Below are 26,317 nucleotides of genomic sequence, written 5' to 3' on the forward strand. Positions count from 1 at the left end.
ATCTGCCTGCTAATGCAGGGGACACGGATTCGAGCCCTGGTCTGGGAAGATCCCACATGCCGCGGAGCAACTAGGCCCGTGAGCCACAACTACTGAGCCTGCGCGTCTGGAGCCTGTGCTCCGCAACAAGAGAGGCCACGATAGTGAGAGGCCCGCGCACCGCGATGAAGAGTGGCCCCCGCTTGCCGCAACTAGAGAAAGCCCTCGCACAGAAACGAAGACCCAATATAGCAATCAATTAATCAATCAATCAATAAATCTTTAAAAAGAATTTGAATGAGTTTTCAATGAAACAGTGACATCTGTTGCTGCATATATGACTCTGGCTCCCATAAGAATTAAACTCCCATCAGAAAGAAGTTTAGGAACCTTTAGTGAAGCATATGAAGATAGGTGATGGGAATAAAAGAGCATAGAACGTGAAAGAATGTAGCTACAGAATGGTGAACTCAAGTTCCTATCCAAGTGTTGGCAGTTCTGAGTTGGCAGAGGGGAGGTTGGAAGGACTATAAACACAGATCCACAGCTTTCCCTAGTGACAATTACTTTGGTTCATTCTTTGCTGTGTTTTACCTGAAATCTACAGTTGAGAAATGGAATTTCTTATGAATACGATATATGATAATCACCCTCTCCCACTTGACTCAAAATCCTTTGCTGTTCCCTAAAAAAATGGAGAATTGAATAGGTAAACTTTTCATTGCTATCTTCTACTCTACATAGTCATGTGATGTCAAGTATAACTGGCTTGGGAACTTGACATTTTTAGTGCCATTGTTGATAGTGTTTGAGAGGGTATCAGTGCTTGCAGTCGGTCGGACAGGCCCAAGGCAGGGTGCTGTCTCTGTTTTGAGAGGGCCCAGTAATACCCCTAAGTTTGATTGAGCCATCCGATTCCTTTCCTCCATCTGCCACTGGTATACTGATGTGATGTCCTTGCTGACTTGCTGGAATCATAGGCCACTGAGAGCGTAGATAAGACGTTAGTTGAGTTTCTGTTTTTGTTTCTGTTTTTTACAGCATCCCTCAGGTATGTTGCTTTTTGTTGTGGACAACATCTTGAGAAACTGGAGTAAGAATTGTTTGTTTAGCATATTAGAGCAGTGGTTCTCAACCCTACTATACTTTTTTTTTTTTAATATTTATTTTTATTTATTTATTTATTTGGCTGCATTGGGTCTTAGCTGCGGCACGCGGGATCTTCATTGCGACATGAGGCATCTTTCGTTGCGGCACACGGGCTTCTTTCTAGTTGTGGCATGTGGGCTCTAGAGCGCGCGGGCTTAGTTGCCCCATGGCATGTGGGATCTTAGTTCCCCAACCAGGAACTAAGCGTCCCCTGCATTGGAAGGCGGATTCTTATACCACTGGACTACCAGGGAAGTTCCAACCCTACTATACTTTTATAATCATTGGAAAACTTTAGTTAATAACATTAATAATGTTAATAATAATAAAATTATACCAGATTCTACACAAGACCAGTCAGAATCTCTGGGCTTGGGAGTTGGGCACTTGTGTGCGCTTATGTATATGTGAGTGCATGTGCACAAGTGTACCAATAGACACATTTGTAAACTGTCCCCCATTGATTGAAGTGCATAGGTGGAATTAAAGTCCTGTGCTAAGTGTTACCTAAAGCAAGGTGCTAGTCATTGATGCAGTGATGTCATCGTGTTGTGAAACACACAAAGTGCGTTAAGATTAAATGCTGAAGCAGGATAGAGATTAGGTAGGAAAAGAGAGAAAGAATAGAAGCATCATCCAAGAAGCCTTTATTGAACAAGTAGGCTTGAGCTGGGTTTTGGTGGATTTATAGCAACATAAGAGTAGTGTAGCGGGCAGCATGAGCACAGAATCAGGAGTAGTGGTAAGTAATGTTAGCACAACTGTTCTAATAGAAGCAGATTCTGTGTTTGATGTGCAGTAATTGCCGACAACCTAAAGTTTTGGAGAATTTGGATATCTTTAGAACAACTGGGATAGATAGTCCATGCCTTTGGAAATTGATAGCAGAAATAATTCAGCTTTCTAGATCTGACCTCTTGATGGAATGCAAATCATTTCTATTTTTAACCTTTAAGATGGTTATGGAAAGGTTTTTTTAAAATTTTTTTAAATGTTTGCTTGTTTATTTATTTATTTATTTATTGACCACACTACACGGCATGTGGGATCTTAGTTCCCCAACCAGGGATCGAACCTGTGCCCCCCTGCAGTGGAAGCGCGGAATCTTAACCACTGGAACGCCAGGGAAGTCCCTGGAAAGTTTTTTTTTTTTTTTAATTTTTATTGATTGATTGATTGATTGATTGATTGCTGTGTTGGGTCTTCGTTTCTGTGCAAGGGCTTTCCCCAGTTGCGGCAAGCGGGGGCCACTCTTCATCGCGGTGCGCGGGCCTCTCACTATCGCGGCCTCTCTTGTTGCAGAGCACAGGTTCCAGACGTGCAGGCTCAGTAGTTGTGGCGCACGGGCTTAGTCGCTCCGTGGCATGTGGGATCTTCCCAGACCAGGGCTCGAACCCGTGTCCCCTGCACTGGCAGGCAGACTCTCAACCACTGCGCTACCAGGGAAGCCCCGAAAGTTATTTTTGACAAAGGGCTTACCTTTCCAGAAACTGAATGATCGTGATAAGTAAAAATGCAGTTGATCTGCCACTGTATGTTGTCTAGTCATAGGCTTTCATTATCATTGGGAGCATATTTGGTGTAGTTAGTCATCTAAACACCTTGAAATAAACACGGCAGTGTCCAGGGAATCTGCTCAATACAGAGATACCATCTGTTTAATTCATATCTGATTTTGGACGAACTTTTTAGGTAAGTACTGCGACCTGCATCTAATCTTGCAGGATGACCTGATGGCTGATCTCTCTGTGGCTAAACCTATTAAAAACATAAAAAAGTTAAAGACTGTATTTTGTTTTTCAGGCTTGTCTCTGTCATTTTATTCATGGTATTTCTCTTTACTTTAAAAAAAGTAGTATTGTGTTTGTGAATTTGTGACATCACTTTTTAAATAAAAATCAATTTCTTAAAATCTAGGGAAAATATCCCCCTTCCCTCTAACCTCTTTTTTTAAAAATATTATTTATTTATTTATTTATTTTTGGCTGCGTTGGGTCTTCGTTGCTGCGCACAGGCTTTCTCTAGTAGCGGCGAGTGGGGGTTACTCTTCGTTGCGGTGCGTGGCCTTTTCTTGTTGCGGTGCACGGGCTCTAGGTGCACGGGCTTCAGTAGTTGTGGCACGTGGGCTCAGTAGTTGTGGCTCACAGGCTTAATTGCTCCACAGCATGTGGGATATTCCCGGACCAGGGATTGAACCTGTGTCCCCTGCATTGGCAGGCGGATTCTTAACCACTGCGCCACCAGGGAAGCCCCCCTCTAACCTCTGATATCAGAATCAGGAAGGACTGTTGGATTTATGTAGTCAGATCTTGTTGCATAGTAATGTTTTCATGTAGTATTTACTCAGATGATTCTTACTAATTCAGAATATTTTAGGTTATAATTTTTAAAATCCTTGTGAAAATACATGGCGTGTTTTAGAGCCTGTTGTAGAAATTCTGTATTGCTGAGGACTTTTGCTTTTCTTTCCCTTTAAAGTCATCCGTCCTTGGTTCAGGATTTGGAGAGCTTGCACCTTCCAAAGTGGCAAACATCACCAGCTCCCAGATTTTGGACCAGTTGGAAGCTCCGAGTTTGGGCCAGTTTACCACCACCCCAAGTTCACAGCAGAATAATACAAGTCCTCCCACAACCGCTTCTTCTTGGGACCTCAAGCCCTCAGCATCCCAGTCCTCAGTCCTTAGTCATTTTGGTAAGTGTGCATTTTGGTAAGTGTGGTGGTTTGCCCCTAGTGAGGACATGCCGAACCTTAGCAGAGCAGGTTGACTTTTGGACACTAATGTGGATTTGACCAGACGTATTTCTTTTTTAGTAGACCTTCTGCAGAGTTGCTGAGTTAAATCAGTCAGCTTGGCATTGTATAAATACCTGCATTTATTTGTTAATATTAGTAGTAGTAGTAAGTACATACCTTGAAGAGATGTGCAAAAGCATGGGAATAGTCATGCAAATATAAGGAAACAACACTTTGAATAAATGCCTAGACAGATTTTTTGAGCTTTATTAGAATAAGAAGGTGGAATATGGACAACACTTTAAATCACATCCTCTGGTTGCTTTCTGATTCTAACACATGCGTGTATCCACCATGATTTGGTCCAGCCTTAATGTCTGTGGTTTATAATTTAAAGGCATCATGTGTAAGTTGGATGTTTTCTAAGCTGTACTCCCATAGACTTTGTGACATGAAACCACCATTTCCGACCAAAACACATACGCCACAATAGCAGGCGGTTACTTTAACCATGGTCAGCTGTCTGGTTTATGTTTAGGGTGTATTGAGAGACATGGAAGCACATTTCTCTGCTGAATGAAATGGTTTACTGTTATGGAAGTACCTGAGACTACTCTAGGTTTGAAGTCATGTCTACCAAGAAATTCACTAAAGATTCAGTGCCCAAGGTTTTTACTGGGGGACTGGTTACATGGGCACCCTCTACCTAGTACAAACCAAAATTGTAGAATCCCAGGAGGAAAGCAAGTATTCAACATAAACCAAATTGTACAAATAATCGAGGTGTAGAGAATCCCTTTTATCAGTAAGAGTGTAGGCATCCTTTGTCTAGAACATACCAAAATTCCCTGTTCCCAGACAGAAGCTGAGAGCCCATCTGCAAGCTGGCATTTCTGATGGCAGCTATAGGCCTCCTATGTATGTTAACTTTTTTCTGCACACTTAACAGATAAGTGGTGTGAGTTTTTAGATTTGAGCGTGCTATTCCGGTATTCTTTAAAGGCCTGTCTTCTTTATACATGCCTCTAATACCAAGCCAAAAATAGATTCATCTATGATGGAAATATACTAAGTCATGGGATGGCAAACCTTCAACTGGATTTGCCACCTGTTTGTGTAAGTACACTTTTATAGGAACACAGCCACAGCCATTCATTTATGTTTTTCCTATAACTACTTTGAATCTACAAAGGCAGAGTTGAGAATTTGCTAACAGATGGCCTTCAGAACCTAAAATATTTACTGTCTGGTCCTTTACAGAAAAGGATCGCCAACCTCTATCCTATGTGACAGAGGTAGCATTTCAACTCAGTGGTGGAAAGGTGGTTTATTTCTGTTTGGTAACTGGCTGGAAAATGAAGTTGGATCCCTAACTCCCACTCTTCAGCAAAGTGCCAAATGAGTGAAATACCCAAACATACATAATGAATCTAGAACAATAATAGAGAAAAACATGGGAAGATTTTGATATACTCTGTGTGAGGTAGACCTTTCTAGGTATGATAGGAAACACCATAACCAAATGAAAAGGGAGACAACCTATGGAAAAAAAATTCTTATCATAGGCAAAGGGCTAACTTCCTTAATATAAAAACTAACTAAAAATCAAGGAGACCAACAACGAAGTAAAAAAATGGTCAAGAGAGGGTATGGACAGAGTTCATAGGCAAAGAAAACTTAAGTGTATGCAATGATTTTTAGCCAAACTTATATCATTTTTTTAAAAAATTTATTTATTTTTGGCTGTGTTGGGTCTTCATTGCTGTGCACGGGTTTTCTCTAGTTGCGGTGAGTGGGGGCTGCTCTTTGTTGTGGTGCATGGGCTTCTCATTGCGGTGGCTTCTCTTGTTGCGGAGCACGGGTTCTAGGCACGCGGGCTCAGTAGTTGTGGCGCACGGGCTTAGTTGCTCCGCGGCATGTGGGTTCTTCCTGGACCAGGGCTCGAACCCATGTCCCCTGCACTGGCAGGTGGATTCTTAATCACTGAGCCACCAGGGAAGTCCCGAAACTTATATCATTTTAATTTGTGTCTTTTCTGCCATTTTTCCACCAATCGAGCTAGGATAGGAAGGATAAAAGTGTGGTTTTACAGTATGTTAAGAAGTTTGTGTTCTGTCTATGGATAGGAATTTTGAAGTGTTTGTCAAAATTTAAAATATAGTCACTCTTTGAACCAGCAACTGTATTTTAGCAATTGATGCTACAGATATACTTGCTCTTGACCAAAATGTCTTACGTAAAAATATATTCATTGCAGCATTGTTTTTCGTAGCAAGAGATTGGAAAACCTAAAAGTTTATTAATATAATACTGGTTTTAAAAATCAGTATCTATGTACGATGGATTACTTTGTAATCATAAAAGTGAAGTAGCTCTTTATACATTAATGTGGAACAGTCTCTGAAAACTAAATGGTTTGCGAGGAAGCAAGATATATGTGTGTGTGTGTGTCTCTATGTATATATACTGAAACAGTATATCTGAAGATATTCAAGAAACTGGGTACTCTGTCTGCTTCTGTGGATCAAATTTGGGGATGGGGTGGAAGGGTGATTTGTATTCATATCACATTCATATGTATTTTTGTACCTTTTAGATTTTGTAATATCACACGTTACTTACTGAAAAAAAATCAATAAAATAGTTTTCAGAAGTTAATACAAGATACCTATTCCCCACCCCATATGCTTTAGCATAAAGTGAATCTCCTCTCTGCATAAGACATTAGCTACAAACCCATTCAGGTGTTCTTTTCAATCTATCATATACCAGTTGTTAAACATTATAGACACACGCACACACCACGTTTGGGATTCAGCTAGAAGACGGTTGGGAGAAACTAGTGATGACAGCAACCCTTCAGCATCAGTGATGGTGGAAGAGGGAGCTGTGAGCTCATGTGCCTAAATGATTGATTGTTGCCCCCCACCCCCCCGCCTTCTTAGACTTCAAATCTCAGCCTGAGCCATCCCCTGTTCTTAGCCAGCTGAGCCAACGACAGCAGCAGCAGACTCAGGCAGTCACTGTTCCTCCTCCTGGGTTGGAGTCCTTTCCTTCCCAGGTGAAACTCCGAGAGTCAGCACCCAGAGACAGCAGTACCTCCACTGTGAACAAACTTCTGCAGCTTCCCAGCGTGACTGTCGAAAACATCGCCGTGTCTGCTCACCAGCCACAGCCTAAACACATCAAACTCCCTAAGCGGCGAATACCTCCAGCTTCTAAGGTGGGTCTTCCGTCTTGAAGTCACGGTCCCAAAGATGCACGTATTTTGACACTTAGTTCCTGTGGTAGTTTCAAGTACATAGTTTACTGCTTTATGAGGACTCGGTCATTTCTGAGCAACTGGGCTAATACAGAGGGAATGGGTTTGTGCTAAGAGACAGGGACTGTCCATTCAAATTACAGGTCTGGCTCAGGAAATCTGATGGTCTTGTGTATTTAACTCAGAGGACCTGCTGTTCTTACGTATTTAGCTGTGTTCTGTAGACAGAGGATGAGTGGTTCATTGACCAGGTAATGCTTTCATTAGAGGCCCCTCTTCTTCACTCATCCTTCACCACAATCCTCCCCCCTCTCTTCGCTCAAAGAAGCAGTTGGTGGCACTGACCATTCTCCTGTTAACTTTTTTTTTTTTTATCAGTCACCAATTTTATACACATCACTGTATACATGTCAATCCCAATCGCCCAATTCAGCACACCACCATCCCCACCCCACCACAGTTTTCCCCCCTTGGTGTCCATACGTTTGTTCTCTACATCTGTGTCTCAACTTCTGCCCTGCAACCTGGTTCATCTGTACCATTTTTCTACGTTTCACATACATGCATTAATATACGATATTTGTTTTTCTCTTGCTGACTTACTTCACTCTGTATGACAGTCTCTAGATCCATCCACGTCTCAACAAATGACTCAATTTCATTCCTTTTTATGGCTGAGTAATATTCCATTGTATATATGTACCACAACTTCTTTATCCATTCGTCTGTCGATGGGCATTTAGGTTGCTTCCATGACCTGGCTATTGTAAATAGTGCTGCAATGAACATTGGGGTGCATGTGTCTTTTTGAATTATGGTTTTCTCTGGGTATATGCCCAGTAGTGGGATTGCTGGGTCATATGGTAATTCTATTTTTAGTTATTTAAGAAACCTCCATACTGTTCTCCATAGTGGCTGTATCAATTTACATTCCCACCAACAATGCAAGAGGGTTCCCTTTTCTCCACACCCTCTCCAGCATTTGTTGTTTGTAGATTTTCTGATGATGCCCATTCTAACTGGTGTGAGGTGATATCTCATTGTAGTTTTGATTTGCATTTCTCTAATAATTAGTGATGTTGAGCATCCTTTCATGTGCTTCGTGGCCATCTGTATGTCTTCTTTGTGGAAATGTCTATTTAGGTCTTCTGCCCATTTTTGGATTGGGTTGTTTGTTTCTTTAATATTGAGCTGAATGAGCTGTTTATATATTTTGGAGATTAATCCTTTGTCCATTGATTCGTTTGCAAATATTTTCTCCCATTCTGAGAGTTGTCTTTTGGTCTTGTTTATGGTTTCCTTTGCTGTGCAAAAGCTTTGAAGTTTCATTAGGTCCCATTTGTTTATTTTTGCTTTTATTTCCATTACTCTAGGAGGTGGATCAAAAAAGATCTTGCTGTGATTTATGTCAAAGAGTGTTCTTCCAATGTTTTCCTCTAAGAGTTCTATAGTGTCCGGTCTTACATTTAGGTCTCTAATCCATTTTGAGTTTATTTTTGTGTATGGTGTTAGGGAGTGTTCTAACTTCATTCTTTTACATATAACTGTTAACTTTTTAATTTTTCTTTGTTCCTTTCTCTCTCTTTAAAAAAAAAATCATCTTCCTTTTTCCTTCCTTTCAGCCTTTCACTCCTTGTTCCTCAGGCCTGCCCACAGTGCCCTGGGAACCCAGTGCTTGTTAGCTTTGTAGGCCTTTGGGACTTGGAATCTCTGACCTCTGTTGCTGACATCATGGTTTTGCTTTTTCAGATCCCAGCTTCTGCAGTGGAAATGCCTGGTTCAGCAGATGTCACAGGATTAAATGTCCAGTTTGGCGCCTTGGAATTTGGATCAGAACCATCTCTCTCTGAATTTGGATCAGCTGCAAGCAGTGAAAATAGTAGCCAGATTCCCATTAGCTTGTATCCGAAATCTTTAAGGTATTACAACTTCCCACTTCTCTCTCCGGTTCTGACTGAATTAAGTCCTTTGCAAAGTAAAACAAAATAGAGCCTAAGAAATCACCTGGTGGAGAAAAGACACCCTGTAGTGATGGGTTTGTGCCATCATCACCAGTATCTAATTACAGAACATTTCTTCCATCACCCTAAAAAGAAATCCTGTGCCTGTTAGCAGTCACTCCCAATTTCCCCCCTCCCCCATCCCCTGGAAACCAGTAATCTGTTTCTGAATTTGCCTGTTCTGGACACTGCACATAACTAGAAAAATGCAATAAGTGGCCTTTTGTATCTGACTTCTTTCACTTAACAAGGGTCATCCCTGTTATACTGTGTATGCATTTTATTTCCAAATAATATTTCATTTTGCAGATACGTCACATTTTGTTTATTCATTCATTAGTTTATGGACATTTGGTTGCATCCACTCTTTGGCTATTATAAATCGTGCTGCTGTGAAAATTCAGTTAAAAATTTTGTGTGCTTTCATTTCTTTTGGATATATACCTAGGAATTGCTGGATCATATGGTAACTCTCATATTTAACCACTTGAGGAACTGTCAGACTTATCCCACAGAGGCTGCAGCATTTACATTCCTACCAGTAGTCTATGAGGGATGCAGTTTCTATACATCTTTGTCAATACTTATTTTCTTTCAGTGGAATATTTTATAAATAGAGAATCCCAGATTTTAGATTCTATTTCATTAAATATTTTACTTTCTAGAACCAAAATATGATAATTGCTTGAGTTCCCTTTTCTAAGGATGGACTCACAATATCTGGATTCCTTAAAGATTCTTAAGGATTCTTAAAGATGTCACCCTGCCTGTCAATTAAATTAGGTGGGTCTAGTTTGGGAGGGGGGGAGGGGTGGTTCTTTTGAATCTTCAGTTGCATCATTTAAATAATGCAGTAGTAACTGTGATTAAAAATCTTCCAACAAACAAAAGCACAGGACCAGATGGCTTCACAGGTGAATTCTATCAAACATTTAGAGAAGAGCTAACACCTAACCTTCTCAAACTCTTCCAAAATATAGCAGAGGGAGGGACACTCCCAAACTCATTCTATAAGGCCACCATCACCCTGATACCAAAACCAGACAAAGATGTCACAAAAAAAGAAAACTACAGACCAATATCACTGATGAACATAGCTGCAAAAATCCTCAACAAAATACCAGCAAACAGAATCCAATAGCACATTAAAAGGATCATACACCATGATCAGGTGGGGTTTATCCTAGGAATGCAAGGATTCTTCAATATATGCAAATCAATCACTGTGATACACCATATTAACAAATTGAAGGATAAAAACCATATGATCGGGCTTCCCTGGTGGTGCAGTGGTTGGGGGTCTGCCTGCCAATGCAGGGGACACGGGTTCGGGCCCCGGTCTGGGAGGGTCCCATGTGCCGCAGAGCGGCTGGGCCCCTGAGCCACAGTTACTGAGCCTGCACGTCTGGAGCCTGTGCTCCGCAACAAGAGAGGCCGCGATAGAGGCCCGTGCACCGCGATGAGGAGTGGCCCCCGCTTGCCTCAACTGGAGAAAGCCCTCGCACAGAAACGAAGACCCAACGCACCCATAAATAATAAATAAATAAATTAAAAAAAAAACAAAACCATATGATCATCTCAATAGATGCAGAAAAAGCTTTTGACAAAATTCAACACCCATATTTATGATAAAAACTCTCAAGCAAGTGGTCATAGAGAGTACCTACCTCAACATAATAAAGGCCATATATGACAGACCTACAGCCAACATCGTTCTCAATGGTGAAAAACTGAAACCATATCCTCTAAGATCAGGAACAAGACAAGGTTGCCCACTCTCACTGCTGTTATTCAACATAGTTTTGGAAGTTTTAGTCACAGCAGTCAGAGAAGAAAAAGAAAAGGATTCCAAATCAGAAAAGAAGAAGTAAAACTGTCACTGTTTGCAGATGACATGATACTACACCTGAGAATCCTAAAGATGCCACCAGAAAACTACTAGAGCTAATCAATGAATTTGGTAAAGTAGCAGGATACAAAATTAATGCACAGAAATCTCTTGCATTCCTATACACTAACGATGAAAAATCTGGAAGAGAAATTAAGGAAACAACCCCATTTACCATTGCAACAAAAAGAATAAAATACCTAGGAATAAACCTTCCTCAGGAGACAAAAGACCTGTATGCAGAAAACTATAAGATAATGATGAAAGAAATTAAAGACGATATAAACAGATGGAGAGATATACCATGTTCTTAGATTAGAAGAATCAACATTGTGAAAATGACTATACTACCCAAAGCAATCTACAGATTCAATGCAATCCCTATCAAGCTACCAATGGCATTTTTCTTAGAACTAGAACAAAAAATTTTACAATGTTTATGGAAATGCAAAAGACCCTGAATAGCCAAAGCAATCTTTTTTTTTTTTTTTTAAATAAATTTATTTATTTATTTTTGGCTGCATTGGGTCTTCGTTCCTGCATGCGGGCTTTCTCTAGTTGCGATGAATGGGGGCTACTCTTCATTGCAATGCACAGGCTTCTCATTGCGGCGGCCTCTCCTGTCACAGAGCACGGGCTCTAGGCGTGCGGGCTTCAGTAGTTGTGGCATGTGGGCTCAGTAGTTGTGGCTCGTGGGCTTTAGAGCGCAGGCTCAGTAGTTCTGGTGCACGGGCTTAGTTGCTCTGTGGCATGTGGGATCTTCCCGGACCAGGGCTCGAACCCATGTCCCCTTCATTGACAGGCGGATTCCCAACCACTGCGCCACGAGGGAAGCCCCCCAAAGCAATCTTGAGAAGGAAAAACGGAGCTGGAGGAATCAGGCTCCCTGACTTTAGACTATACTACAAATCTACAGTAATGAAGACAGTATGGTACTGGCACAAAAATAGAAATATAGATCAGTGGAACAGGGTAGAAAGCCCAGAGATAAACCCACGCACATATGGTCACCTTATCTTTGACAAAGGAGGCAAGAATATACAATGGAGAAAAGACAGCCCCTTCAATAAGTGGTGCTGGGAAAACTGGACAGCTACATGTAAAAGGATGAAATTAGAACACTCCCTAACACCATACACAAAAATAAACTCAAAATGGATTAGAGACCTAAATGTAAGGCCAGACACTATAAAACTCTTAGAAGAAAACATAGGCAGAACACTCGGACATAAATCACAGCAAGATCCTTTTTGACCCACCTCCTAGAGAAATGGAAATATAAACAAAAATAAACACATGGGACCTAATGAAACTTAAAAGCTTTTGCACAACAAAGGAAACCATAAACAAGACGAAAAGACAACCCTCAGAATGGGAAAAAATATTCGCAAACGAAGCAACTGACAAAGGATTAATCTCCAAAATATACAAGCAGCTCATGCAGCTCAATGTCAAAAAAACGAACAACCCAATCCAAAAATGGGTGGAAGACCTAAATAGACATTCCTCCAAAGAAGATATACAGATTGCCAACAAACACATGAACGGATGCTCAACATCACTAATCATTAGAGAAGTGCAAATCAAAACCACAATGAGGTATCACTTCACACTGATCAGAATGGCCATCATCAAAAAATCTACAAACGTTCTTCAGAACCGAGGGGCAGGACAGGAATAAAGACACAGATGTAGAGAATGGACTTGAGGACCCGGAGAGGGGCACAGGTAGGAAGCTGGGACGAAGTGAGAGAGTGGCATTGACATATATACACTACCAAGTATAAGTTTGTAGTTACAGATATGTTTATTTAACTTAGAATATGACAATAAAGAGATGAAATCACTCTACTTCATGAAAACCTGTAAAGTGGCACAAATTTATGTCTCATGTCTTTTATTCTTTGTAGTGACTCTTTGAATACCTCCCTAGCAGTGACCAGTGCAGTGCAGAACTCCACCCACACAACGTCAGTCATTACCTCCTCCAGTCTGACCAGCTCATCGCTGAGCTCCACTAGTCCCGTAACAACGTCTTCCTCCTACGACCAGAGTTCTGTGCACGACAGGAGCGCATACCAAAGCTCTGTGAGTCCATCGGAGTCAGCTCCAGGAACCATCACGGTTAGCGGTGTTTCCGGTTTCTCCTCATAGGAAATCCTATTTGGAGCTCAGTGTGTAGTTGGGAAATCAAGCTTTTTGGCTACGATTTCCTTTTAGAAATGGCTAACCTTTTAAGTAGAATCCGTATAGTTTGTTGGATTTGCCATTAGTGGCCATCTCGTTTGAAACCTGTGTTTGAAGCACCCTTGCACAAGGACTGTGTGAATGGACCCAGACACTTGGTATAAGGATAGTGTAAGGATATATATACCCTGAATTGTTCAGAGTGGCTTGGATGGGGTAGGCAGGGACTATAGTCTGTAATATTTCACTTTCCTGTAAGGCAAAGACATTCAAGCATTACAGCGAGAGCTACTTTAAAGAGTGGATGAGAACATGAAAATAATAAAAACAATTGAATTGGCATAGCAGAAATTTGGGTACGTTGTCTTTTCTTAGGTTTCCTTCTAAGATTCTGAGGAAATATTTATACGTATCAACTTAAGAGTTTTTTCCTCCCTTCCTTTTCCATCTTTCATGTTAGATGTTTTCCTCAAATGTCTGGTGATTCCAGGCCGCCCACTTGACACTAAAAGGTTAACTGCCTGTGGCGGTAGGTTGTTGGATGTGGGCTTTCATGAGGGACAGTGTGGGTGGCCATTTCTCTAGGGGTGGGGAGTTCCTTCATCAGCCCCTGTGGGCCTTTTCTGTTGAGTTTGTTTGGATTCTCCAGGGTCTGTTCTTCTAGTCTCTTCCCTGTAGGGCCTATACCTGTCTTTAGTGTCTTAAGAGCCTAGTGCAGATAGAAGGCTGCCGTTGGAATAATTTGTTTTGTCTGCATTGACTTAATCTGTGTTTTTTTTTAATAGTACTCCTTGCCGTGTGTTACCCTCTTGATGAAGTTTAGAGCCTGTGGGAGAAGGTGGAAGGGGGCATTCACCCTGCTGTACAGAGTTTAAAACATTTCTCCTATTTTTAGCCCTACCTCCACACCCACTTCCAAAGTTATGTGATATATATAAGTACTGAGTTGCTTGGTGTGGTCCTTTGATGTAAGTTGAGTGGTTTTCTGGTTTTCCCTACTAGTTGCTTACGATTTGGCTTTACCGGGTCAGCTAAGTCAGAGTTACTCTCTGGCATCTGCTTTCTACTGTACAAAATTTTGTTGCTTTCATTTTCCACCTGTATTTGCCTTTCTTGGTTTACATATTTTTAAAAAGCTGCGTATTCTTCATACATCTTCTTTAAGAAGTTTATTTTTGTGATTTCTGACATGGCAACCACTAGCCACATGTAATAGTTTATTTAAATTAAATACACAATTAAAAGTTGTTTCTCAGATGCACCACATTTTAATGCTCACTGTCTAGATATGGTTAGTCACTACAATATAAGACCAAGCACACACAGACAGTATTTCCATTATTGCAGAATATTCTGTTCCCGGGCTTCCCTGGTGGCGCAGTAGTTAAGAATCCGCCTGCCAATGCCGGGGACACGGGTTCGAGCCCTGGTCCGGGAAGATCCCACATGCCGTGGAGCAGCTAAGCCCATGCGCCACAACTACTGAGCCTGCACTCTAGAGCCCACGAGCCACAACTACTGAGCCTGCGTGCCACAGCTTCTGAAGCCCACGTGCACCTAGAGCCCGTGCTCCACAACAATAGAAGCCACTGCTATGAGAATATACAAGATATTGAATATAGTTCCTTGTGCTATACAGTAGGACCTTGTTGTTCCATTGTTTGTATTTAAAAATGATTTTCTAGGGACTTCCCTGGTGGTCCAGTGGCTAAGACTCCACGCTGCCAATGTAGGGGGCCCAGGTTCAATCCCTGGTCAGGGAACTAGATCCGGCATGCTTGCAACTAAGATACCGCATGCCCACAACTAAGACCCGGCACAGCCAAATAAATTAAAAAAATGATTTTCTAGGTGGGATGAAGTGTTCCTAAGGTATGATGGCAGCTGTTTCGTTCCCCTTTTCTGTTTTTTTGGTCTGGTGTAGTTTTGAGAAGACTTTGTGTGTCAGGGTTTGTGCTGTCCTGGCTGCACATGCTTGATGTCATGTGTACGTATTTACTGAATAGCGAAGCCCTGTTGAGAGGGAGGCAAAAGAGTAGAACTTTGATTGCTCTCCACCTGTCTTTGTATATTGGTGTTTCCCTTTCTCTGACTTTAGTCTTTTAACTCTTGTTTTGTTTTTCCCTAGCAGTTCTGTTTCATTGTCTACATTTCTTATAAATAATCTCATTGTTTTAAGCTAAAATGTGTTGTAAATAAGATTTTATGAGCAGAAATTGTACTGGATTTTGGTTAAGGCAGAGTCGAAAGCTATAAGGTTTGTCTTTTTCTTTAGTAGTTTTGACATTTGTGAGAAGGTCATTTCCTCAGCTTCCTTCTCCCATCCAGGACCAGTGTCTGAGCCCTGTAGGTTCCACTGTCAATCACTCTTTGCCGGGCCTCCCCACCCAGTCTGTGGAAGTAAAGTTTTCCTTGTGAGGATGCCTCCTTCTGGGAGAAGGTTTCGGTGAAGTGCTTTATGGTTAACGCAAACCAGTTGTTTTCAGATTCTGTTCTTTTTGGGACCGACTACCACACAGTCCTAACTCACTCTTTCTCCACCCAGTTCAGAAAAAAACGTGTTTCAATGTAACGTCTTTCTCTGAGAACCATTTTGTTAATAATATAAAATATGATAATTCCTTGTATGAAAGTTATCTCTGTTATAATTTGGAAACGTTTTCTTTCTTGTATGGGGGGTACTCAGGAGACAGAATGTGCTTGAGGCAGAAAGGCTTGTGGTGATTTCAATATAATGAGAATTCCTAAGTCCTTCCTATGGCTTAATAATTTTTAGGACTGTTTCATTGCTTCCTGTGCTTTTGGTCTTATGTTTTATCCTTGTTACTTCCTTAAATACCCAGTTTGTTTTTTAAAAAAGTCAGCTTGTTGAGATTTATTAAGAATTTGTTGTATTGCCTCTCCTTTTATTAAGAAACAAAACAAAATAGGCCATAGTTCTTTGCTTAATTCATAATGCTTCATATGTTTGTGGCTAAATCCCAATAGAAAGTCATCTAGGTTGTCATTTGATTTTGCAGGTTTACTTACTTTCTTTTCTCTTTCTTATAGAATGGACATGGTGGTAGTCGAAGTCAGCAGACAGTAGACAGTAAGTATATGAGCTAACTATTCTTGTCGTGGCTGGTGGAAACCACAGACAGAAAAAGCGTAGCTAATGTGATGGGAAAACGATTGGCCAATGGCTAATTCTGCAAAAATAGTCCTTTTACATTTTTTCTGAGAGCTATGTCTGATCCATCTTTGGCATCATTTCTTTGGGTTTAGAGTTTAGCTAGAGATTCCCCGTGACCAGGTGGTAGCTGATGGTATTATTAGAAATGTTATATCCACAGCAAGAAGGAGGTATTGTATTATTCTGCCCTTGTCAGACTGCACCCCCAAGTGTAGAGTGTAGGCTGGATTTAAAAGATGCTTTGCTCAGAGGCCCAGGTTCCAGGATGCTCAGAGGGCTCTCACTTCAATAACGTGAAGACATTTAGAGCAGAAATTGGCATGCTAGTTCAGGAAAGACATTGTGAGGAAGAGAGATAAAATGTTGCTCACTATAATCACTTGGGAGAAAAGGAGGGGGCCCTCCACATCCAGCACAGCTCAGTGATCACTGGAGATAGTGTAGGTGAATCCCCGTTAGTTGTTTCCTTTGTTCTTAGCTAATTTATCTATGGTTATGATCATAATCTAAAATGAAACTGATTTTCATTCATCATTCAGTAAAGCAAATGGGTATCCACTATCGGTATGGAAGTCAAAAAGACCCTCTTTATTTAGGAATTTTTGGAGAGTGGCCGTGGGATTTTGCCAGACCAGGAGTGGGCCTCAGTTGGAATTGAAATGACACATGTGATTTACCCAGAGTTGGGTTTGGTGTTTCTGGGCCGCCAGAGCAACAGATAACGTGGTTAGCTCTGAGAACATTGGATGTCACAGGAAATGTGAATTCCACAAGCCGTGGTGGGAAGTTTCTTTTGTCCAGGCATGGGGTCGAGAGCACATAGAGGTCTACTGGAGATTTTAAGTGAGATAATGAGATGTGAAATGTCCATAAAACATAGTGCACGTTTTAGATAGGTTTTTATCTCCTGTGCTCTCTTCTCCAACCGTCTCTCTCTCTCTCCCTCTCTCTCTCTTTCTTTCTCTCTCTGTCACACACACACACACACACACACACACACACACTCAAATTCATACAAACACACGTTCTTTGAGAGGCTTTCTGTGAACCTGTCATTAATGTGATCCGACACTCAGGGAGGTGAGTTTGGGGCCAGGGACATCTATGGTGTGTTTATCTAGTTTCTGTAAGAACAGGTGTCATTTGGGAAGGACTGTCAGTAAAAAGCAAGCCTCAGGGGTGTGAAGACCACTCTTAAGAACTGACTGTGCTGTGTTGCCCTGTTGCTGCCTGTTCTGGTTTTCGAGCTGTCCTCCATTTAGAGACTAGTGTGTGTCCCCTGGACTCCCAGGGCCTCCTGAGGAAAGGTGCTGCCTCCTCCTAACTGGAAAAGACAATGATGCTTTATTTCCAAGCACATATCTGAGTTGTATGTGTGGATGGCACTAAAACTGAGTCTTTTCTGCAGCTAGGATTGATCGCATTCATGCTCTTCTGAAAGCCTAACACGTGCGTTTGTGTGCTCTGAGGTCTGTTCTGTTCAAGCACATGCGAAGGAAGTGCTCACTGCGCTTTTGAAAGTAGGTGTGGACAGCAGGGGTGTCTTCTGCAGATTTTAGGCCTGTGTAGCTCTCCACAGTATATGTACCCTGGGCTCTCAACCCCTTCCTGCCCTAAACTGCCTATGACCTTTCACAAAGTCAGCCTGATATGATAGAAGCAGACCTAACCCCTGGGTGGTTCGCCTACCAGATTTTCACTGTCCCTTGCTGTGCTCGTGCTGTAACTGTATTTGTCAATCTTAGAGCCTCTTTCCCTTCTGGGTGTGGCTCAGGGTCGGGTCCCTTTAGTTGGGAGGGGCATGCTCATCCCAGAGGGACCGTGTATGCTGGTAAAGATGTCATTTCCCTCCTCGCCTGGGGCCTGTGTTCTGACAGTCCTCTCCGTAGTCGCAGCAGACAGAGAAGGGCCTGCCTGCGGCATGCTTGCGCATTTTCCCCAGGGGTGTAACTTTGTATGTGTCTCAACTGAGCCTGATGTGTCACAAAACATTGAGCATATTTCTGATACGGTTGGTTCTGGCGCTAAACAGATCTGTTTCTTACAGCTCCTTCATCTGTTCCAGCTCCAAAGACCACAGACCCTCCCTCTGCTCTCCCATCCGTGGGCTCCCTGCCCAGCACCACCTCCTGCACTCCGCTTCTGCCCTCTGCACCCCAGCACACTGCCGCTCTGCCCTCCTTGTCCCAGCCTGGTGACCTGTCCAGCAGCCCCCTCTCTCAGCTTAGCAGGTATGTGGAAAATACGGGCCGAGAGTCCGAGGCACACAGCGAAGTCCTGGAGCCCTTCTAGATGGCTGTTCCCATGAGCAGCACCCACTGTTGCTCCCTGCACGACGTCCTGGCCTTTTGCAGTAAGGCCGCAGCATAGGTGGCTGGGTAGTGTCTCACAAGCGCCGAGCGTGAAAGCCTTGCTGGCCTGTAATGCCCCTGCTGTCACAGAGCCCTGGGTCCCCTGGGAATGGGGTGGGTCCAAGGGTTGCTGCTACTCTTCTTCAGCCCTCAGGAGGGTGCCCCAAACCTTGTCCCTCCTCTGCATTCTGGGCCCCGTTGCTGTGATGTGGGGTGAGAGTGCTGGGGGGTTTCTCAGCAGGTCACTGCCTCACACTTGTCATGGTGTCAGAGATCAAGATATCAGAACAGGGTGCAGGAGAATGGGACCCTATCTTCTGAGTAGACTTCTCCTTTTGCCTCCTGTAGCCAGGAACAAAAGCATTTGGTTTGAATTCTGCATTTGATGGGAATTCAAGCTCTGTCTCTGGCATGTGAGGTTGAACACAGGAACTTCTTCCCTCACACACAGATTTAATGGGGTCTCTGGGGCTGGCAGTGTTCTTAGTGCAATCCTGTTCTTAGCATTTACAGTCTACAGAGCAGATGGTTAGAGTTGCCTGAGCTGGCTCTATAGCTTTCCTAGGGCAGGATGTCCCAGGTCCTCATGCTGAGTGACCCTTTAGGTCATTTCTAACCACAGAGCACCTGGACTGGGCTCCAGGGCCACACGGAAGGAAGGATGTGAAGGGATGGGCAAGCTCGCGTGCAGCCCTCCTAGACGTGTGGGTCCCTCGGGTGGAGTGCCGGGGGGTGGACACGCGGGGCTCTGCCTTGTCTTCCAGCTCCCTCTCCGGCCACCAGAGCAGCCTCTCCTCCGCGCACACGGTGCTCTCCACCAGCACGTCACACACGGTAAGTGTTTGCCCTGCTCCCTCGCCCAGCACCCTGCTTAGCCAGCTTGGAGCTTAGTCATGTGCAGGTGGGGCTTTAGTTTGTGGATTTTAAATATCTGAAATACTCTCATAGCTTGGCTGTAATGTCACCATCTAGGTACATGGTTTGAACAGATGATTTCCTAGGCACCATGGAGGACATCTTGCTTCCTAAGTCCATGTCCCCGTGGAAGAATTGGTCCTCCATACCTGGTAGATGATTGGCAGGGCTGTCAGGTGGTGAATTTGTTCCCAAGAACTCACTGAGCTCCCTGTTCATGATAGGAGACCTTTCTACCTGGCAGGGTTGGTTTCATTTTCTGGGGCTTCTTATGTTGAGGTCTTTGCAGGTTTTTTAGAGGAAAGTAGACTTGTTGCTAACTTCCACGTGGGCTCCACTAAAAGTCAACTTTAATCAAGAGCAGTGTCCCTGGGGAGCACTCTGTTACTCTGTGAAGCCCACTGTAGGGAGAGTGCTCGACAGGAAAGGGAGCTTATGTGTCTCGGAGACTGACAGCCCAGTCAGTGTAACTGTATTCCAGGTTGCTGGTGGTCATGGAGACGTCACTCTTGCCGTCTCGGGCCATCTTCCCCAGCTCAGAGGCAGAGGCTTTGGGGAGGTTGCTGTTGAAGAAGGAAGTGTGGGTGTGGAGAGGCAAGAGTGGAAGCACAAGTGGGCGAGTGTCCTGATGGGCTGAAGAGTGACCTAGATGGTGGTTGCTGAGGTGCGGCTTCTGAGCTATGGAGCTGGGAGCATGGTCTCAGGGGTAGGGCTCGGTCTAGACCGAGCAGGGTGAGGGCTGACGGCCGGGCCGTGGCAAGGAGGCAGGGCAGCGGGCGGGTGTTGTGCTAGAAGCCGGAGAGGCTGGCACGTGGAAGGAAAGGTGCCTGGAGAGAACACAGTGTCCGTCTCCTGGGAGACGGCAGGCTTCCACAAGGTGGAAGTAGATGGTTCCTCAAGTGGGGAAGGAAGTTTTGGGTGCAGATGAACGGGAGAGTCAGGAAATTGGGAGAAATTTGTTTCCTCTGAAGAAGAAGTCAAATCTTTCGCTGTAGAATGAAGCGATGGAAAAGGTTCAAGTCCTATCCTTTATCAGGATCTGGCTAACATCGTGGCTTTCATACTCTAGCTTTCCAAGCGAAATCAGTTTACACATAATTCTTTGTCTTAAAACACATAGATCACTGTCTTCATAGCAGAGATTGGTGTGAATATCTCTGCCCTTGGAGTAAGTTGCCCACCAGCCAGTGCCTCCTGTTTGGCCAGTGGGAGCCCTGAGCTGTCCCCTTTGTGAGCCCTGCAGAGCTGGCCTCCTGTTCCGGGCACTGTGTGTTGGACCCCAGAGCTCTTGCTCTCATGGGCTAGCTGCACTCTGTGTCTTAGCAGGAAACCCCAAATCTTACAGTCCCAATGGCCACAGCCAGAATCGCCTCGTACAATTGCTAACGTCGTCACAGATTCAGTAACGAAAGATATATACTGAAAAGTTTTTGTCTCTTTTCTACTTGGTTGTACCCCTTTTCCTACTATTTTCTTGATCCTCTAGTTTGTTTTTTATAAACCCATAAAATGCATACATAGTAGTTTTCCTTTTACCCTTTTTCTTTTCCTGTAATATAAATGGGAGTATTCTCTACATAGTGTCCTTTATCTTTTTCCCTCACTTAACAGTGTATCTTCAGGAGGTTTCTGTGTTGAATCAGAGTTCTTTGTTCTTTTTTTCACAGCTCTGCTGCATTACATTATTTAATCAGGCCTCCTCTGATGGAACTTTAGGGCCATTTTCAGTCTTGATACCTTGGAAATACTGTGGGTTCAGTTATAGACCACCACCGTGGGAATATTGTGGGAAAGTGAGTCATATATCTTTTGATTTCTTAGTGCATATAAGTTTTGTTTACACTATACTGTAGTCTGTTAAGGTGTGCAATAACATGTCTACAAAAACAACATACATATCTTAATTAAAAAATATATTATTAGCTAAAAATGCTAGCCATCACCTGAGCCTTGAGCAAGTTGTAATCTTTTTGCATTTGTAACATCAGAGGTCACTGATCATTATAGCAAATATAATAATGAAAAGATTTGAAATATTGTGAGAATTACCAAAATGTGATGCAGAGAGAGGAAGTGAGCCAATGCTGTTGGAAAAATGGTGCCGATAGACTTGCTTGACCCAGGGTTGCCTCAGACCCTCACTTTGTAAGAAATGCAGTATCTGAGAAGCACAAGAACACAAGATGTGCCTGTACAAACAACGATGTATATAACCTTCTGCACATGTTTCACGTGTGCATCTGTGTCTGGAGGGTAAACCCTGGAGGTGGAATTGCTAGGCATTTGTCATTTTATATAAGTTGCTCTGCATAGTGATTTTAACCCACTTAGATCTCACTGGCAAAGAATGAAATGTCCTCTTTCCCCATGACCTCCTGAAATGATGTTACCAAATATTTGTATTTTTCCAATGTGTTAATAGAAAAATGACCTGTCAGTATAGTGTTTAATCGAAAGAGCTTGAACATCTATTTTATATTATTGGAAAGCCATTAATTTCCTTTTGGGTGAGCTGTTTACATTTTTCATTTTCCTGTCAGGTCTGTGGTCTTTATTTCTGTAGTTGGGAGACTTAGTAGGTAGCCCTTTGTGATGGGAAGTGCAAATATTTTTCCTAGGTTTGTCATTGTATGAATTGATTTTTGAATAGTCGGATATATCGTAGTCTATCAGAGCCAGGTCTTTCCTACCTTGTCTGTAAAGGAAATCTAGTGTTTTCTCCTGCCCTGCGTGTTCTGTGGAAGGTTTGGTGCAGCTGTGCTTTTCTGGGCCCATCTGAGGAACTGAGTGGCAGCCCCGTCGGATGGTCTGAGCGAGCCAGCAACTTGTCTCCCTCAGATTTAAGAGGTGAGGGGGCAGATGCAGGAACGCCGTCAGGGTCCACTGAAGGCAGGAGAGGCTTGCTGGATGACTCTGGAGTTCCCGTGGATTCCCCGTACTCCCCAATCTGGGAATGTTCTTTTTTTTTTTTTTAATCCTGAGGTTGAAAGGTTGTGCGGCCAGTGCCACCATCACAGTGCGGTGGTCAGAACCGTTCCTGATCCTGTGGCGGGTGCCCTTGGCTCCACACAGGGGACCGTGGAGTGGGTGCTGGGCAGCCCCAGCCCTACCCTGGGCTCTCCTCTCCCTGGTTCTGTCTGTCCATCTAGGCGGAAGGAGCGGGAATCCTGAGGAGCCCCAGGAGACCCTAATTTTAGCGGTCTTCACTTGCTGAGCCGATTCTGGATACTAGAGCTCGGGTGGGCAGGGCTGCCCGCGGGGCTGGGACCCTCACGGCGCCGTGTGCGCCGTGGAAAGCAGAGCACATGGTGGCCCCCTTTCTCCTGGTCCTTCCTCTTCTTCAGCTTCCCCTCCAGGAGTTTCCCGGCTTCTTTGTTGTGCGCAAGTTCTGATTTGGAGGCTGGTCTCAGCCTTACAGAGCCTTTTCCTCCCTCTCTGACCCTTGCTTTGCCCAGCCAGGTGTATCTCTTCCACCCACCCCTCAGCCCTTGAAGCCCTTCCTGATGCCTTGTTCACTAGCAGCTGGGCAGGACCCTTGGCACTCAGGCTCTTCACAGCTTTCTGCTAGGCGTTGCCCTTCTTTCCTCGGTGGCTCTTGTCGGGCAGGCATAGGGCCGGGCCGGGCCCTGCTTGGTAGTCCCTGGTGACCTACAAAGCGTCCCCAGATCCTGGAGCAAAGGCCTCTCTTGGCCACCTGTGACTTAAGGTCAGAGGAGCCAGGAAGGCTCTGACTTGGGCTGGGCTGCTTGTGGCCCCAGGCTCGACTCTCCTGAGGCTCCTTGCTTTTCTGTGAGGTGGGTTTTCACCTCATGTTGAGATGCTCTGTGCTCATCTGTGTCTGTGCTTTGTTTCACTTACCAAAGCCTGAGCAACTTTAATGATTTTTTAGGAGGGTTTTTTGGTCGTAAATCTCCATTTTAATGGTCTTGAGAGCTCAGCCGATGAGTTGTGTCCCGATGGCCTAATCTGGCTGCAGTGTGAGAGGCCACGGTGAGCACACTGGTCCGTCTGAGACTGCGGGCACACAGGCCAGGCCGCTTCTTGTGCACTCTTGTGCTTTGCCCCCAGATCCATGTGTCCTGGCTTTTGTCTTGCCAGCATGCCGGCGTGGAGAGCACCCCTTCCCTCCAGTCCTCAGCCACCTTCTCAACGGCAGCAACCTGTGCCTCGAGTGCCGCGTCCTCAGGGCTCAGCCTGCCGAGCAGCATGAACACGGTCAGCAGCCTCTGCCTGGGCGGTACCGCTGTGAGTGCCCCCAGCAGCAGTGCCAGGGCCACGCCCTTGGTGACCTCAGGTGTGTGCCCCCCGGGGCCTTTCCGGCTCCCCCGCCCCTCGAAGGTGCCGTTCCGCTTCCCGGGAGGAGGCCGAGGGGGGCAGGCCTGGGGGGTGGTCCACGAGCGTCGGAAGCTCACAGTCTCCCTTCGGCTCTGCCGCCACTTGCTTGTCCTCTTTGTTCCACTCACCTCTTGAGGCCGGATCTTCCAGAGCTAACGTGGGGGGCCAGGTTCTGGGTGGTGCTGAAATCAGCGTCTGGGGGGCACGCTCCCCTGGGCAGATTCCTGGCAGCCCTCGTGCTCGTAGCTCCCCGTTCTCTTCTGTCCTCGCTCGTCGCTGGAGCTGAGATGACGGAGCAGCTCTCATGGGCTCCTTCTGCTCTCGGTGCGGCCGCCCGGCAGCCGGACCTGGGCGGTCTGTGTGGGCCCAGCACACTGTGGTTTGGTAGCAACGGCTCGCCCGCCTTTGGCCCAGCTGTGCCTCTCCTGGCGCTGCCCGGCCTGCTTTGTTGTGAGGGGCAGGCGGTCCCTGCTGCTCGGGCCCTCTCGGGCGGTGCGGCCCTCAGGAGAGGGTGGCGGTGTTTCGTGCCGCAGGGCGCGGACCCCTCTGGTAACACAGCCTGGATGTGGTGGCACGTGCTCTGTCTCCCCCGCCCCCTAGCATGGCTTCCGTTTCTCTCGGCTGCGGCCCTCCCCTCTTGCCCGTGGCGTCGTCTGGGACGGTGCCGTGACAGCGGGCTCAACACCCGCCGTGCCCACAGTACCTGAGGAACCTCGCCCTTGTGGTGGCCCCTTCACTCCATTTGAGTTTGCCTTCACAGGCAAAGCGCCCCCCAGCCTGCCCCAGGGGGCGCCTCCCCTGCTGCACAGCCAGTACCTCGTGGGCCCCGGAGGACTGCTTCCTGCCTACCCGGTGAGCGCACGGGGGGCTCTGGGCCGGCCCCCGGCAGGACCTGGGGGCCTCGGGTTGCTGCTGCTCCTTCCCTGAGCCCACCTCTGCCGCTCGGACCCCGGGCGTTTCTCCGGCTAGACTCCGTCAAGGCAGGGCATCTAACAGCCTTTTTGGTCCTCACACAGATTTATGGCTATGACGAGCTCCAGATGCTGCAGTCACGGCTGCCGATGGTGAGTGGGTTTGGGGTGGTGGCCGGGGAGATTCAGGCTCTGAGTCTCGCGCATCTCACCCGCACGGCCCTGACTGCCACCCTGTCTGGCCTTCAGGACGCTCGGCCTGAGGACTTCCCTCAGCACCACAGCTGAGAAAGCTGCTTCCATTTGGTGGTTGTGCCTGGTGCACCTACAGCCAGGGCACTCGAGTGTCCTGTGCTCGTGCCTGGGGATCTTGAAGATCATTGGGACCTGGGGCCCCCGTAGGCAGTGTCCCTACCAAACGTGGGTCCTTCTCTTCCCTCGAGTTCCACCCCTCCCCCCACCAAAACAAACAAACAAACAGGACGTGGCGTTGCTTACCTGCCCCTAGACTTTTTATAAAGTCCTCTCCGAAGTACCATCTAGTGTTTTTGGCTTCTGAAGTGGCCATTGGTGATGCTCGTGATGGCAGCTTTGTTCTTCTGAGTGAGCGGCTGGAGCCGGCAGTCTTCAAGGGCCCTTCTGGGTTTAGCCTGCCATCCCGTGTATAAGAACGCTGGCCCCAGGATCTCTCTGGTTGCTGCAGCCTCACTCTGAGGGCAGCATTGCCTCTTTATTCTGGCCCTTGCTACCAGGCTGAAGCCCTGGGCCTTCTGTGGGATGGCCACGTGAGCAGGACTGCAGTGCAGAAGAGGTACAGGACGAGGCATGCTCCCTGCCCGCACAGCCTGCGGGCTCCTGTACCGCCACCCCCTTCTTGGTCTGGCGTTTCCCAGACTCCTGATCATTTGCAGCAGACCGGGGCATCTGTCATATTGTCTGGGAGTAAATAGCTATTTGGACCCCGATGTCAACTCTCCTGGGTATGGTCTTTCCTTTTCCCCAAGTGAAGGTGAAGGCGTCCTTCCTCAGACTCCTCTCCACTGCTGTTAGCTCCTCTTGGGCTGGCCACAGAGAGCTCGGGGAGCTGCAGGCACCACCTCTACCTCCCAGGCCCAGTGGCTGAAGCTCGTGTCTCTCAGAAGACTCTTTCATCTGCTTGGAATGTTTCCGTAGGTTGGTAGCTAGGCAGCTCTCCCCCAGTGTGCAAACCAGCAGCCAATCACACTACTGCTCAAGGGGACTGCGGAACTCTCCAGCTGCTGCCCATGTCCCTGGAGGGCCCAGAAAGGATATTGAGGACATGATGACAGATTTCTAGGGTGGAAAACAGAACTTAGGGTTTCTGGGGATGCCTTAAGCCCTAGGGCTTTGCAGGGAAACCAGAAGTGGCCCTAGTCCCCCTGACACTCAGGAAACCTTGCAGCCAGGAGC

At 45.6% G+C, this 26,317-nt stretch overlaps 1 protein-coding gene and 2 non-coding genes across 5 annotated transcripts in view; all 3 read left to right on the forward strand.

The window, feature by feature from the left end:
- UBAP2 (ubiquitin associated protein 2) overlaps window positions 1-26,317 on the forward strand; it is a 99,312-nt gene that overhangs the window by 70,014 nt on the left and 2,981 nt on the right. The window contains exons 13-23 of one of the 3 annotated variants that reach the window (XM_007176866.3): window positions 3,607-3,820; window positions 6,808-7,085; window positions 8,874-9,043; window positions 12,923-13,136; window positions 16,251-16,290; window positions 18,422-18,605; window positions 19,490-19,559; window positions 21,308-21,433; window positions 23,739-23,934; window positions 24,736-24,827; window positions 24,992-25,039. In XM_007176866.3, coding sequence (XP_007176928.2) covers window positions 3,607-3,820; window positions 6,808-7,085; window positions 8,874-9,043; window positions 12,923-13,136; window positions 16,251-16,290; window positions 18,422-18,605; window positions 19,490-19,559; window positions 21,308-21,433; window positions 23,739-23,934; window positions 24,736-24,827; window positions 24,992-25,039 — 1,632 coding nt within the window. The remainder of the gene's footprint in view (window positions 1-3,606; window positions 3,821-6,807; window positions 7,086-8,873; window positions 9,044-12,922; window positions 13,137-16,250; window positions 16,291-18,421; window positions 18,606-19,489; window positions 19,560-21,307; window positions 21,434-23,738; window positions 23,935-24,735; window positions 24,828-24,991; window positions 25,040-26,317) is intronic. The other 2 variants (XM_007176873.3, XM_007176874.3) reach the window with 2 other exon arrangements.
- On the forward strand, window positions 14,890-14,962 carry TRNAG-GCC (transfer RNA glycine (anticodon GCC)). The gene has a single exon. It is a non-coding gene; the product is annotated as a tRNA-Gly (tRNA).
- Window positions 17,699-17,780, forward strand: LOC114237036 (small nucleolar RNA SNORD121A). The gene has a single exon (XR_003622839.1). It is a non-coding gene; the product is annotated as a small nucleolar RNA SNORD121A (small nucleolar RNA).

This window comes from Balaenoptera acutorostrata, chromosome 6 (genome assembly GCF_949987535.1).
Source record: "Balaenoptera acutorostrata chromosome 6, mBalAcu1.1, whole genome shotgun sequence".
Classification (NCBI taxonomy): Eukaryota; Metazoa; Chordata; class Mammalia; order Artiodactyla; family Balaenopteridae; genus Balaenoptera; species Balaenoptera acutorostrata.